Below are 15,263 nucleotides of genomic sequence, written 5' to 3'. Positions count from 1 at the left end.
TATAATTTTAGGAGCAACCCGCCTTATAGCTGGGTAATGAAGACTCACCAAAGGGATAGATATTCTTTCCCTATACGGGTCTTTGGTCCAAAGACCCAGCACTCCTCTGAGGCGGATTCATTTTCTTCTCTCACTGGCAAAATTTCCAGGTGTGGCAGCACCAGAGCCACACAACACAGGCCGCTGTCTTTTAACACTCTTCTTTAACTAAACTGTTGGTGTCTCCTTCCTGTGACAGGATTTCTGGAGAATGCCTGCTTCTCTGCATTTTCTGGCTTATTTCATTTCATGCCAGATACCTGACATTATTCAGACACTTGTTTTTTTATTTAAAATGGGGCGGTAGCATGCCAAAGTTTTTCCCACAAGTCAGCAGAAAAAAATTAATAGCTTTGCTCAGGGATGTTAAATAGCAGAGTACCTTACTGCCCTGCAGGATTTATTACCGTAATACTGGTTTGGGTTTTTTTTTTTTTAAAGATTTTTTATTTATTTATTAGACAGAGATAGAGGCAGCCAGTGAGAGAGGGAACACAAGCAGGGGGAGTGGGAGAGGAAGAAGCAGGCTCACAGCAGAGGAGCCTGATGTGGGGCTCGATCCCATAACGCCGGGATCACGCCCTGAGCCGAAGGCAGACGCTTAACCGCTGTGCCACCCAGGCGCCCCTAGGGGTTTTTGTTTTTAACTTAGCGGGGTGCTAAGTATAAGAGTTCTACTCATTTGACTCTAACCGTCAGCAGGGCTGGCCTATCTGTGAAGACCCCAGGCCTCATAAAATGACCCCTCTTACATCGAGAGCTTCAACCTCCATCTATACCCATTACTGGAAGGGAAGTAAGAACAACAAGGGGATGTGAACTGGTCTCTGCCCGATACTGGTAGCAGCATCTCCCATCTTCAAAACCATCTGGCAGGTTCTAGCTGCAAGCCCTAGCAGAGAAGAGCGACCATATTCCCTCAAAAAACTGTGGCTTTCCATTGCTCCTTGCCCCCCAACTTCCAAATATTTCCCCAAAATAAAAGGGACTTACCCTACTATTACTATAACAAAATCCAGTAAATTCCATCCATTCCTAACATAAGCATTAGGATGTAGCAATAATCCATACGCTATAATCTTCAAAAATGTTTCGACTGTAAAAATAATCAGGAAGGCATATTCTACTTTTTCCTGTGAAGAGAAACAGAAAGAGGGGGATGGGGGAGAAGAAGAAAAAGAAATAGGAATTAGAATCAATATCTCTGAGATATAAGCATTTTTCTCCAAGCAAAGTTTTATTACGAGAAATGGCACCATTAACACAGCACCTGTGCCAGGAAGGCGTTTTAATTCTAACACTGAATCTCTCATAAGCAGCTAAGTGTAAAACACTTTTCATTCCAGGCTGCATGACTGCATTTTGCCACCTGCCCTGATGCGTGTGCAATGAGTCTGCCTGGGACATAAGGGCATGTTTGTTATTTGCACACATTTGCAAAACGCAGCATGTTTTCCTCCTGAGATTGCCAAATCAGGCCCAGAAAAGCACAGGGGGCAAACAAGATTCCAAGGGCGGCTTTGAGTAGAATGTCCTTTGGAAGAAAGGAAGATGCGGCTTCTTTGACCCTCTCTCTTTCTCTTGGGTTTACGCCCGATTTCGAAGTCAGGGTCCTCTTTGTCACAGAGCAGCAAGGTGACCTCAGCAAGTCCCGCCTCTCCTGTGGACCTCGGGCTCCTCGCCAGCACAGAAGGGGAGCAAATTCAGGATGGCAACCCCCCTGTCTGCGTACTGTCATGAGGTCTCTCTCAGCTGACAGTGCTGGGGGGGTCGTCGTACAGTCCCAGGGAGCCGGGGCTCAGCCTCTGCGTCCTTCCCCCCTACCGACCCTGGCAGCCGTGCCCACCTGGCTGCCCAGGCCTCGGAGACTCAGCCCTCAGGCTAGCTGACTTAGAACCCTTCCCTTCCAACTCAGGCAACTTCGTGAGTCCAGAGAACACATTCCTCAGCAGGTCTAAAAATGTTGACTCCTTTCCTCTTTTGTGAAGGTTTTCCTTATGCAGCTTCAGCTTTAATAGAAATACCGACCCGCTGGGATGTGTGCAATTAATTTTATAAGAGGCGCTCCCTGGCAAGAGGCTACTTAATAACTCCATGAAAAACTATCAGCAATTAAAACTCTTCCACATGGGCCATAAAGCCCTCCACAAATATTAATTCTACCCCGTGGGACCCGAGGAAAGTTACCAATACCTCAGGAAAATGGAAGTCACGGAATTCACTTACGAAGATGCCTGGTGCAAGAGGTCAGATGAATTTGGCTCAGGAAACACTGAGTGAACACCTCTTCTATATGCCGGACCCCACGCCGGGAGCCAGGATGAGATAAACAGCTCCACTGCCGTCCCTACTCTCGAAAAGTTTAGTCTGGTAGGGAAGGGAAGGTTTAGTCTGTTCCAAACATGAACGCTGCGAATGCCCCCAGACAGGTAGTGGAAACAGTGATTCTGCACCCTGAGCTCTCCGAGAAGGCCGAAAGACTTGTCTGCTCCTTCCCCACCAGGACTCTGCTTTGCTCTGTGACCGCTACGAGATGGCCTCAGCCACCCTCCTACCAGACTACCCCTCTCTCACCCGGCCTGACCTTCCCCAGATCTCTCCCCCAAATCCTCTGTCTTTTTTTTTTTTTTTAAGATTTTATTTATTTGAGAGCATGTGCGAGAGGGAGCACAAGCAGAGGGAGCAGCAGAGGGAGAGGGAGAGGGAGAAGCAGCCTCTCCACTGAGCAGGAAGCCTGATGCGGACTCGATCCCAGGACCCCCAGATCATGACCTGAGCCGAAGGCAGATGCTTATCCTACTGAGGCACCCAGGAGTCCCTCACATCCTCCCCCTGGCTACCACCAGGGCCGCCATCCAACCACCGCTGGACCCCAGCCTTCACCCCCATTCCCGTCTTCGCGCTGGTCTTGCTGAAAATCTAGTTCATCAGTCTTTCCTCTCAGGTCCCTGCCATCCCTAACCTGTCCTTGAGAGCTCCCTCTGATCCCTGAACACCATCCGAGGTCTAATGAATTCTTCTGTGGTGTGAGTTGGCCAGAGTCAGTGTGTTTTCAACCATATGGAGTCTCACTCATCTCCAACCTGCACCCCCACGCTTCCCCCTGACCTCCCAACTGGCCCTGCCCTCATTCTGGCTCCTCCCAAGGACCGCACACCCTTCACCGGGCTGCCAAGACCCTCCCTGAACACGACCCCTTCTCCTTCCCCACAGCCATGCCCTCGGGGTATGCACGAGCCTGCAGACCTCCGGGGACTCCCTGGTTTACTCTCCCCCATTCCCTGAGAGCTAGGACTGGACGGACTTTGCCACTGGCTAGGGAGGAAGGATCCCGGAAGGCTTCAGTGAGGTGGTAACGCTAACTTTGAGGGCTAAAAGGAGAGAGCAACTCTGTTACTTGAACCAGAAGCAAAAATCCCTGAAAATACCAACCCACTATACTCAAATTAGACCCTGACCACCAAATGTAGGTTGTCAATACGTTTCTAAGACTTGGAGTTCTAGGGGAACAAGATACGCTAAAAACAGCATGCTGATTTTACAATTCCTTTTCCCTTTTTATCCCTTCTGCTTTATTTACTAGGCCAGAGAGAGAAAAAAGGCTTTTGCTGCCATCAATATTCATAGCAGTTACACCCCTACGTCAACACAGTGCTACACTTCGGAGCAGAAAAACAAGGCAGGGAACAGAGAGTACATCTAGCAAACACGGCTTGTTTTTCCTCTTCGGCTTTTATTTGTAAGTAATATTGCCACAATAATACAAGGGCCATTAGTGTAACTGAATTGTTTAGGGTTTTTTTATATCCCCTTCTCTTGTCCTCCTCTCTCTCCTTTTAAAGAACTGGGTTTCTCCTTCCAAAAATCCTTCGTGCATTACTTGATGGAATTGATTGTAGGAAATATAATCTTCTTTTAATGTGTTTTTATTTTATTTATTTATTTTTTTTATTTTATTTATTACGGAGACTCTACCATGATGCCAACTGAACCATCACAGCCTGGAGAGCATTCTAGACCAGTTTGCCTAGAAGCCAGTGTGGTGCTTCTCCCCCGATCCTGCCATTCAAAAGGACTCCTATAAAACAAACACACCTCCACAGCAAGCAAAGGTAATACTTTTACAAAGTTTGCAAAACAACCATCATGGGCAGGAGAGGTAATTATCTCCTTCACAAAAGAATGGTTCATTTGAGAAAAGAACGTTGAGTTAGTAATTTGCAAGGGAAGTCACCAGGAAGGTCAGGTTCCTAACTGGGCAAGGTGGGACTGCACACCGAGTGGAGGAGGCCCAGCGAGATGTCGCATAGAGAAGACATGGAGGCTGTGGCCCAGATGGAGGAGAGCACAGAGGAGGGGCATGGCTGAGGAGGAGGCCGGCAGGAAGCCTCCAGAACTGGACACACTGGAAGGTGTTCTCGGGGGCAGGACTGCTTCGTAAAAGCTCACAGCCCCAGGCAAAACAGAGATGAAATCACCCCTGTATCCCAGTCTCCCTGCATTTGCCAGGCAGGGCCACAGGCCTGTGCACTCAACGAGCCAGCAGCAGGCATTCTTCTTGCTGGAAGTGGATCCTGGGTAAGCAGGACCAGTTTTTTAAAACAAACAAACACGAATTCCTCTTAGCCAGACACCACCCTATGTAGGGATGAGAGCCACCCGTGAGACCTCCAGCCACCGCAAGGCACCAGAAGGAAATGCTCAAAATCTAATTCAGAAACCTGATAGATCTTTAAACAGTGAAGAGTCACCATGGAGAAGAGTCTCTGTACCAGTCAACCTTACAGAGAACCTTGAGAAACTGAAACTGTCAAACCGGTGATGGGTGGGAGGATCCCCTCGATGACACCTGCTTCTCTCCGTTCCGGTCCTCAGGGGACCTTTCACTACTGGACTATGAATATCCAGCCAGCCAGGCAGCCAGCCACCCATACATGGGTCCTCCTCAGAAAGCCTGATCTGTATCTTCACAGAGTTCCCCACCTGCTGTCAGAAGATAACAAGGACTTGATGAGACGGGCAGGTAAAGTTCAACTCTCTGCTTTGGTCATCCACCCACATGGCTCCAGATCTTTGCGAAGCCCTTCCTGGCTGACACCCTGGTAGCGCTGCTCATCCTGCACACAGCGCTCTTCCTTACCCTACGGTCCCGGGCTCCCTATTGGCGTGGATCATCCCTTACTGTCTTTGTAATCCCAGCCCCCAGCCCCCACGTGGGGCATACATAAGGTACTCAACAGGAAGTAGAGAAGAAAGAGGCAAGGAATACAGCAAACAAAGCTAGACTTAAAGGGGACTAGAAAAACATGAGTTTTTGTGATCCTAACATACATATCAAAAAGCAAAACAACAAGGATATGCACCTAAGTTGCCGTTAACCCTTTCCAGAACGAGCTTGGAAGAAATGGTCACACTGCTGAATCGACGATTGATCTCAACATCTCGCCTGGCCCTCGCCTTCCATTCCGACCCGAGCCCACAGGGAACGTCCTCCTCCCCTCTTCCCTCGCTTCTCTTCCAGCTTCCTGCACACGGTTGAGGGCCCCCCTGCTTCCCTAACTAGGGTGCCCACATTCACGTGTGTAAACGCCCCTCTCCAGATTGAGTACATGGGGGACACAGGGCTGGACGAAGCCCAGCCTGGGGCAGGGGAAAGAACACAGGGCTTGTGACCACAGCATCTGTTTCCTGCCAGCCCGGGCTCAGCCACTATTTCAGGTCCATGTCCGTTTCCTCTTTCTAGAATGGTTTCCCCCACCCCACGTTCTCACCAGGCTAAGCTCTACTAGTCCTTCATGACTCAGCTTAAATAACACCTTCTCAGAGAAACCTTTGCTGACCTCCCAGACAAAAGGAGGGCCCGCTGTCAGACGCTGTCAAAGCCCATGATGCTTCTTCATGGTCCTATTCACAGCGGAAATTTTAAATTCTCTTTGATGTTTGTCTCCTCCAGTAAGTGGATTTTTGTAAGATCAGAGACTACTTCTATTTCATGCATCGTTGTATTCCCAAGGCTTGCCACAGAAATACTCAATATTTATAAATGAATAAATGAGCAAATTGCAAGGTTTTGACCGAACATTATTCACTGTCCCTTCCTGCTAAGAAGTTCCATAATGGGTTTAGCCCACTCAGGCTACCGTAACGAAGCGCCATAGACCGGGGGCTTAAACAGCAGAGATCCCACACCGTCCTGGAGCCTGGAAGTCCAAGACCAAGGTGCCAGCTAATTTGGTGTCTGACGAGAGCTCTCTCCCTACCTTGCAGACGGCTGACTTTCCATTGTGTCCTCGTCTGGCCTTTCCTTCGTGGGTGCATGTGGAACGAGATCTCTCTCTTCCTCTTCTTATCAGGGCACTAATCTCATTCATGGGGACTCCATCTCATGACCTAATCACCCCCCCAAAGGCCCCACCTCCCAATATCATCACACTGGGGATTAGAATTCTAACATATGAATTCTGGGGGAGGGGAAAGAGCAGGGGACGCCAACATTCAGCCCACAGCGAGGGTCCCCTTGACTTTGCTCTGTTCCAAGAAAAACATCAGAGATGAAATGCCAGGTAAGAGCTATTCTGCTCTGTAACCGTGCCCCTCCTCAAAATGGTGGGACAGGGTCTTCCAGTCAGAGCGAGGAACACATGCAAAGGCTGATCATTCAAGGGGGACAAGCGCATGGGAGTAAGGGACAGGCAGGGGACACAGGGCCTCACGTGCCAGACTACGGGGCTTGGCCTCCGTCTCTCGCCTGGGGAACCAGTACACTGAACCAGATGATCTCCTCCAGCTGTAAAACTACAATTCTCTACCACCTGGGAGCAAAACCTGGACCCCGGTTTCACAGTGAGGTTCCACGAGGCCTAGAGACCCCCGGAAGCCAGTCAACCCAGAGCAGGGGCCATGCTATCCAGGGACTGGGTCACCTGAGGTCACTGCAGCATATTCTGGGGGCCAGGCTTCCTGTGGCCCCTCCCATGAGCTGCTGTGCACAAGGCAGGAGCCTTGGGGAGCCATGGGGCTAGGGTGACAGTTTCCGTGAGCGATTCCACGTCTCGTCAAATCTCAGTGGGTGAGCCGTGGGACAGTGGCCGGCAGGCAGGCCTCGGCTCAGGGCTGCTCAGATGTAAACAGAGCTAATGTTCTCCTCTGTGGGTAGTAATGAAGGATGCACTTCCCTGGCCCCCAGTGGGCAGTTGAATGCCCCGTTTCCATGAGGAAACTGGCTAGAATAGTCAGTTTGCCTTCATTTTTCTTCACCTTTGGTTTAAAAGTACAAATTCGAGATGAGGTTTGTGTCTCCTGAGTCCAATTCCAGTCTCTACGGCTGAGTCACCCTGATTGAGTCATCTACCCCTGGGGCTTCTCTGCTGCCTCGTCTGGAGAACAGGAGCACTGTCCTTGTTCCACCCACCTGGGTTATGGTGACAATCAGAGCAAGTGAAAGGTGGGGAAAAGTTCTGTAAACTGCCCCACACAGCACGATCCAAGGCCCCCCTGAATGAGGACAGACGTGAAGCAGCTCTTCCAGTCCCTGGGAGATGCAGTCCTGACAGGGGGCTCTGGAACTCTCTGAAGATCCCAGGACAGTCCAGTGACCCCCTCTCTGTCTTCCCTCAGCCAGAGAGGGAAGACCCCTGCCCAGTGAGGACACATGGAAGAAGCCAGCAGGGTGGCCCGGCTGGTGCCTCCATGGAGATCAGCCTCCAGACCGCTCATTTGTGGGAGGACAGCAGCGGCACGCCTGGCAGGGCAGGGGCTGAGCAGGGCTGTCTCTCTGGATGCGGCTTCCTCACTCAAAGGTAGCTGCTTCTTTGCTGCCACGCTCGGCGAAGCGTGGTTCTTGCCACCCAGAAAACTCCCAGGTGACAACAGCACCCTGTCCTTCCTTTTCTACTGTCCGTCCAGGAACTACAGGTGTTGGCATGTGGCCCACGTTACTGGTTCAAGAACAGGCAGGTGACCCACACATGCCAACAAGGTCCAGTGAGAGCTGCACCGGTGATTTTCACCAGGCAAGAAATTCTGTCATTGGCTGGACTGAGCTCTGAGAGGCACTAAGCATGGAGTTACTGGGAAGACACAGAATGAATAACCGACAGTGAGAAGAACTATGCCACAGTGTGCAAGGAGAGTCAAACAGAAAGGCAGAGAAACTCAGAGGCAAGCATCTGATTCTGATACCTTTGTAAGAGCCCCTGAATCAAGCTGAACCTGGAGCCACAATTCTCCCCCCTGCCTTGGGCTGTTCAGTTATAAAAAGCCAATTCACTGAGCGAGTTTGGGTTAGGTTTCTGGTCAATTACAAACAAAAATATCCGAGCTAACTACACAGTGATCCTACGGGATCACTCTGCTTCCCTAAAGTTAAAGCATCTAAGAGAAACTTCAGCAGCTCATTTCTCAAGAGATTCAACTCCTTCGGGGATTCCCTCTGACCCACAGGCTTAGGGATGGTTCTCTACATAGAGGACCCACAAGCCCTGCAGGTCATTGCCTCTGGGAATTCATCTAGGTTCAGCCTTCCAAACAGACTCCTTCAATCCCATCCATTCTCTGTTGCTGTCTTCAATTCCAGCTGGTTTCCCACACTCCACACATTCCTTCTTGAAAACTCAATGCCTTGGACTTGTCTTGCTTCCCATCCCGCCCATGCCAGGACCTGAACTGTGAGTCCCCCTGGTAGCAGGTGCACTCCACAGTTGGCAGTCATGCGCCTCCTCACCCAGGTCCAACGCCAAACTTCTGCCCGCCTCCACCCCATCATGCCTGGCAGTCCAAGCACACAATTTCGAGTCAATTCAACAATATTCGTGGGGTACCTACCCCATACCAGGCACACTCCTGAGCACCGCAGAGTGAAGGATGACTACGGCAGCCGTGGTGCCCTACAGGAGGCATATATGAAAATTTTAAGACACAGCAGATGACAATATAAGCCAAAGTAGAGAACTGACTGGGGATCTCCTGTAGAAACAGGGGGACGGAGCAACTCCTTATGTCTGGAGCATTCGGGAAAGCTTCCTTAAAAGTACAGGACTATGTCACACATGTGACGGAGTCACAGTTCCTCCATATGGCATCCCCAAGGACCTCTACAATCTGTCTGCGGTCAACCTACCAACAACCAACTGATATCTCTTACCCCACAGGGTAGGGTCCCTACCCTACCTGATCCCCTTCCTCTTCCTCCCCCCTTCTTCCTCCTCTGCTCTAGTCCATCCGTCCCCCATGACACCCTGCACATAGGTCATATTTACTAGAACCTCCGGTCTTCTCCATGACCCAGAACACTTCTGCTGATCTCAGTCCTGCTCCACCATTTCAGGGAAGGCTAGGTCGCTTCATTTCCTTTTGAGCACCAACTATGTACGAGGCCATGAAAGAGAACAGAGAAGGGCAGGGCACGGCCGTTTTCAGCTCCTGGTCTGATGGCCAAGGAGAACCCACGGATGCGTGGTCTGGGCCTATGTGTAGATCGTCGGTATCTTGAGGGCAAGGATCTCTGCATTTACCTGGGCAGACTCTCCCACCATCCCAAGCAGAGAACGGAGCCTGAGTAACTATGATGGTGCATCCACCACGAGGAAGGAAAAGCAGAGACGCGCTCCTAAGGCTGCATCGCTCAGCCCCCGGGGGCCAAGACTTTGTCTCGCCATCAGGGAGCACTGACAGCGGCTTACCGCCCAGGCCAGAATCCCATTCGCCCTCTCCCAGATACAGAGGTTCGCTTTCTTTCCAAACCATGTCCAGCCTTTACATCCCTTTCTGACCAGCTTAGGTCAAGGTGGATGGCAGGAAGAATACGTGTCCTACGTGGGGCTCACCAAAGCCACCCGCTGCCTCTCTGGGATGTGGGGGCCTGGGTGCTGTCACAGCTGCCAAACACCCATCGTTCTAGAAAAGCCACCTTCTTCGCATTGGTTAGTTTGCACGACATGAGCCAAATGCTCCAACACACCCACCTCCCTGGCCGTAAAGAAATGAGCAAACGTTTCCAAATGGCAGGGATGGAGTAAGCTTAAAACCAAACATTTTCATGTGACAAGGTGACGGTCATTTCTTTTCTTAACAGAGGTAAGGACAAGACTTTCAAATCCACATATGGTTGAATTCCCTGACATCAGAGCTCTAGATGAAATCTCCCGGCATTGCCCTGATGCCCACTCGGATCCCTGTAAACGTGCCGTCTGCACGCTGGACACCGCACTTGGAGTGTGAGGAAACACCTTCCCGTCCCTTCCCTCAGCAGACTCTCTACGCAAGGGGGTAAGACAGGCAGAGAAGGGACTGCAACTCACGTCCACACACAAGGGTCCCAGACACGACGTGCTTCTGGCGATCGTGCCCTCTGGTGTGAGGAGCCCTGGCCACACTCACCTGCATGCCATCCCGTGCCCGCCAAATCTCACCCAGGCTTCTGGGCTGTTCCGCCGAGGTCACAGCAGGATGCCCTCAGCCCAGGGTCACCCGAGCAACTGAGCAACCTGAGGTGCACCTTGGAGGTCCCGGCTGCCAACTTCTCGGTGTCAGGACCAGGGGCGGGCCGGCCCCGACTGAAGAAGGCGTGCAGCCCCTTGGAAGTACTTTCACCTCCTCCAGGGGATGCAGAGAGCCGGGCGGCAGGGCCTGGCTCTGCCCCTTACATGCTTGGTGGACTCAGGCAAGTGGCTCTACTCCCCCTCCTCAGCACTGCTGCTTCATGGTAAGAGGAGAGGGAGGGCAGCCACTGTCCAAGTTTCTCATGGAGCATAAATGAGGCCACACGTGTACAACACGACAACCGGGTGTGCATGTAGCATGCTCCATGGATGTTGGCTCCTGTTGTTGTCGTGTCGGTGGCCACTACCAGCAAAGGCACAGGGCCTGGCACATAGCCACTGCTAGCTGCTGACTAAGCGAGCCCTGGGATGGGGCCTACCCCCCTGCCAACCCTGCGGGTCTCCACACCCACGGCGTGGACAGCTCGTCCAGGTGGGCCTGCTCCGTTGAGCACGGCTCCACCTGGGAGACCACTGCTCCGTCTATAACTGCCCCTGGCCCTGTCTGGGCCATCCCGCAGTCCGCCTGTGGCCGCTCCTAGGTCAGGAGGGGAAACGGGCCCCTAAGCGACCCGCCCTCCCCTCGCAGTCAAAACAGAGGACGGGCATCTCAGCATTCAGCCCGTCAGTTGTGACCTTCTGCCAGAAAAGCCACATTGGGTGATGAACGACCCTAGGCCACGGTCACCTCTTTCCCAGGGAATGTGTGAGCACACAGGTCGTTTCTTTCTGAATAAGTTTATGAATCAAAGTTTAAAAATATATAACGTGTGGAGTCTATAATTGAGATAAAGTATGTAATACATTCACTCGGAAGATTAATAACTCCGTACCTATAATTCACCATTATTTTAGAATTAGTAAGTAAAATTAAGTTAATTTAAAAGAAATTGGGTAGCTTAAAAACGAGGCAGCACCGAACCGTGGCCTTGAAGTGGAAATCAATACACGGTCAATGACTGAGCAGAACGAATGCTCTGCAGAGCCGCTCCAAGCTGCAAGTATCATTTGCATTGATCTGGTCCTGCCAGTCAAAGGTCTCCCTCATCACTTCTCGCCTCCCAGAGGCTGGAGGAAGGGCTCTGTACCACCCCACGAAGCTCAGGATACACACGGGCTTTCCACAAGCAGCCCTATTCCCAGAAAGACGGGTGCTTCCGGAAGCAGTTACTAGACGTGTCTGTTCGGTCAGATGGCTAGACTAGTTCACAATGCCATTATTCTTTTGTATTTTTTTTAAATTTTTAATTATGTTAGTCACCATACAATGCCATTATTCTTTTCAAAGTGAATTTTTGTTTAATACCTGACTAGCTCCAAAAAAGAACTCTAGGCAGCAAAAATATGAAGTAGGTAAGAAAGGGAATGCTATATCGCTGTGTTTTTAAAAGGCAGTGAAGAATGTCCATATGTTACCACAGGAATCCTATGAATAGGATCCCCTTGATGTCTGAAAAAAAATCTCTTAATAAGCCAGCCTGCAGTGTAGACAGCCAAGTGTGAAGAGGCTTGGCTCTGAGAGCAAGATCATGGGGCACGTCTTCCCCACTTTTAGGTATCCCTGATCTGTCTGAGTCTTTCTCATTGAAGACCTTTTCCTTTAAAATTAGCTGAAATTCTAAGTATTTAAGACAAAGGAGTAAGCTGAGAAGAAAAATTAACAAAGAAAATGAAATGAAGCAGGAGTAAGACCATGACAAAGATGTAGGCAGTGAAGACACAGCTTTATTAGTATGTCTCGGAGATTTCTCACCGCTCTAGTGAAAGCAGGAAATCAGACCAGTGACACAAGTCACCTTCTCCTTTGAATGAGGCGTTTTCTCAGCACAGAAAAATATTTCTCCAGAGCATTTGCACAGAGAGAAGTCCACTGACAATAGGAACTGAGCACCAAATATGGGAAGTAGACTAAAATTCGCCTGTCTTCGTGGAATCTGTACTGTAATAGAGAGAGGACTTTTTAAATAAAATACGCAGGAAATGAGTTCTGTGGTTTACAACCAGCAATTCTTGAAAAATGAAAATAGGATGGAAAAAATCAGAATGCACAGAAAATAGCAAAATCGGGGAAGAGTAAGTATTTTCATCAAACTTCATGTCTCAGATGACACGCACGTACACGTTTGGGAGTTACAACGTGAAATATATCTATTACAGTTGACCAAAGTAAAAATTAAAAAAAAAAAAGTTTGGAAAACACAACTGTTGAAGCCAATAATTGGAACCCACCAGTGGACCCCAGTAGGGATAAAGACCCACTCAAGGTCCCATGGGGAATGGCTCATGAAGTCCTAACTGGGACAGGAAGAGAATGACACCCCCCCCCCAACCTGGGTCCTAAGCCTGGGACAACAGGTCAGAAAGAAGCAGGGAACAGAGCATGGAGGCATCTGAAGACTTGGGCCACAGGTCCCCACCCAAGACTGGAAGCTGTAGGCCAAGGAAGGCCAACAGAAGCTGGGTGTCCCCTGTGTCCTCAGGCCGGCGTGGGGCTGCTTTGGAACAAAGCTGTCAAAGCAAGGGACACTGGGACTCAGGAGGAGACACAAGAGAGAAGGGACTCCTCTTATCAATACAGCTGCTTTATGGAAAGGGGGGCCAGCTGAGATCCAGGCCTCTCTGCAGCTGGCCAGAAGATGTTGGTGTGTCTTCATTCACTGGATGAGATGAATTCCTCCCCCACCTTCCTTCACACTGTGGACTGATTTCCCCCAAAGAATTTTGTAAGGAGGAACAAGGCTGTGGGTAATGAGGAACATGCTTGAATCCCAGTCCTGCCTGGACCGGTTGTGTGGCCTCGGGGAGAGCACCGACGGCAGCAGGTCCCTCATCCTCTCAATGGGGACACTACCACCGTCAGATAATTAAGGATGAACACTGCTGGTGGGAGATGCCTGGTGCCTGGCCGGCTCTCAGTGAAGCGGCTGCTGTCACCCTGGTGGCTGTGAATGTCCCACAGAAAGGTCTCCACAGGCTCTGGGGTGAGGCAGGTATAGGACCTCTTTCTAATCAAGGAATCAAGGGCAAGGTTCTGGAAAGCTGAGCAATTCTTTCACGTTATGTTGCCACAAGGCTAAGGCTGAAGGGGGCGCATCAACCCCACCACCGCCACCACCGTTGTGCCCCATGACAAAAAGTGGTATTGGAGGCTCAGAAAACACAGGAAAGATCATAAATAAACACGCACCTGGAAATCACAGCCACTAGAGTCCTGCTTGGCTATCTGAAAGCTCAAAATTATATCCATCCTGTTAATTCAGGCACAGGCAGATGCCTTTTTAATGGCTTCGTAATCACTAAGATCCATCATCATCTTAATAATGATGAGTGTTAGAAAAGGCAATAGGCTTCATCACAAGCGCCTCAATTCAAAATTAATTAACACGCCGTGACCAACGGAAATCCTGCACTGAGCCCTAGACTTCACAAACGCACCTCCTAAGAGAACCGCCACGCTGCTTAATGTCTGTCCTCTATTTTAAAGCTGCCTCGACAGGTCAGTAAAGTTCACTTCCCAGAGTCACTGCCGGGTGAAGTTCGCATTCGGGCAAACTCAAATCATGAGGGTCACTTCGAGACATCTGAACATAAAGAACCAGGAAAGCTGCAACAACTAAATGGATGCTATTTTCTAAATATCTAGGTTCATTATTTATAGAACATCCTAGTGAGTTAGGATAAAACGGAGCAAATACAGGTTTTCCTTTAATTACAGCAATGCTGGTGAATCAGACCTCAAATGTCTGGAAATTACTACTTTCTGCAACTTGTGATCCTGCTCAAATGCCAAACTTAAAAAAAAAAAAAATCCAAATCCAGAACAAAGAGTTCAACTGTAAGATCCCATCTTCTCTCTCTCTTTTTTTTTTAACAGCCCAGACCTAGGAGAGTCCAGAGAGAGACACACAAAGCTAGGAGGTAAGACGAGTCCCCGTTACAGCCAAGGGAAGGGAAAAGGGGGGGGGTCTGAAAGACAAGGGGCTATATCAGCTCTGGAGGGCCCGCACTCCACTAGGTTGTTACTTTTCAACAACCAGACCTGTCCATAAGCCAGAACAAGGAACACAAAATCCATCTGGATGGCATCTGGCTCCCGGTCCTCAGCTGGGCAAGCACAGTGAATTTGTGGAGTCAGACAGTTGGGTTGGAGGGTTCCCGTTTGGTACAGCTATCGCACCTGGGGCAAGCATCTCACCCTCCTGAGTCCTGGCTTCTGGGTCAGGGACTGCGTTGTCGAAGGAATAAATGAGGTCACGTGCAGTGCCCAAGCACACGATAAATGGCTGCCATTAGGATATGGGGAATGGAGGTTAGCAGTGCAGGTCTTGACCTCTTTCCTCCTACATTAGAAGCTCTCCAGATTGATTTCCTTTTAACCAATGCACCCGATGAACTGACGTTGTTTGCTCCTTCTGGGTAAGATAATGACGAAGGTCCATGCCACACTGAACTCACTTGGCTCCTCGGTCAATTTCTAGACAGCTCCTATGTTTTTGTTCCCCACAGCGGAGTTGCGTGCTTATCAAGAATTGGTTACGTGCTCCCAAGTTTATAGCAGATGGACTACCCAACTTAAGTGAATGCTGCTTGGAGTGACAAGACGGGAGCGTAAAAGAGTTGTTGTTTCCATTAAAAAAAAAAAAAACACAACAGAAACAGGCTACATCCTTCGGAAGTACCGGATAA

At 49.9% G+C, this 15,263-nt stretch overlaps 1 protein-coding gene across 1 annotated transcript in view; it reads right to left on the bottom strand.

The window, feature by feature from the left end:
- The window catches only part of CACNA1D (calcium voltage-gated channel subunit alpha1 D), a 322,101-nt gene that overhangs the window by 172,564 nt on the left and 134,274 nt on the right, over positions 1 to 15,263 (bottom strand). Inside the window, 1 exon segment of the mRNA XM_034658480.1 lies at positions 1,033 to 1,172. Coding sequence (XP_034514371.1) covers positions 1,033 to 1,172 — 140 coding nt within the window.

Source organism: Ailuropoda melanoleuca, chromosome 4, assembly GCF_002007445.2.
Source record: "Ailuropoda melanoleuca isolate Jingjing chromosome 4, ASM200744v2, whole genome shotgun sequence".
NCBI classification, from domain to species: domain Eukaryota; kingdom Metazoa; phylum Chordata; class Mammalia; order Carnivora; family Ursidae; genus Ailuropoda; species Ailuropoda melanoleuca.
This window is presented reverse-complemented; position numbering and strand designations above follow the sequence as displayed.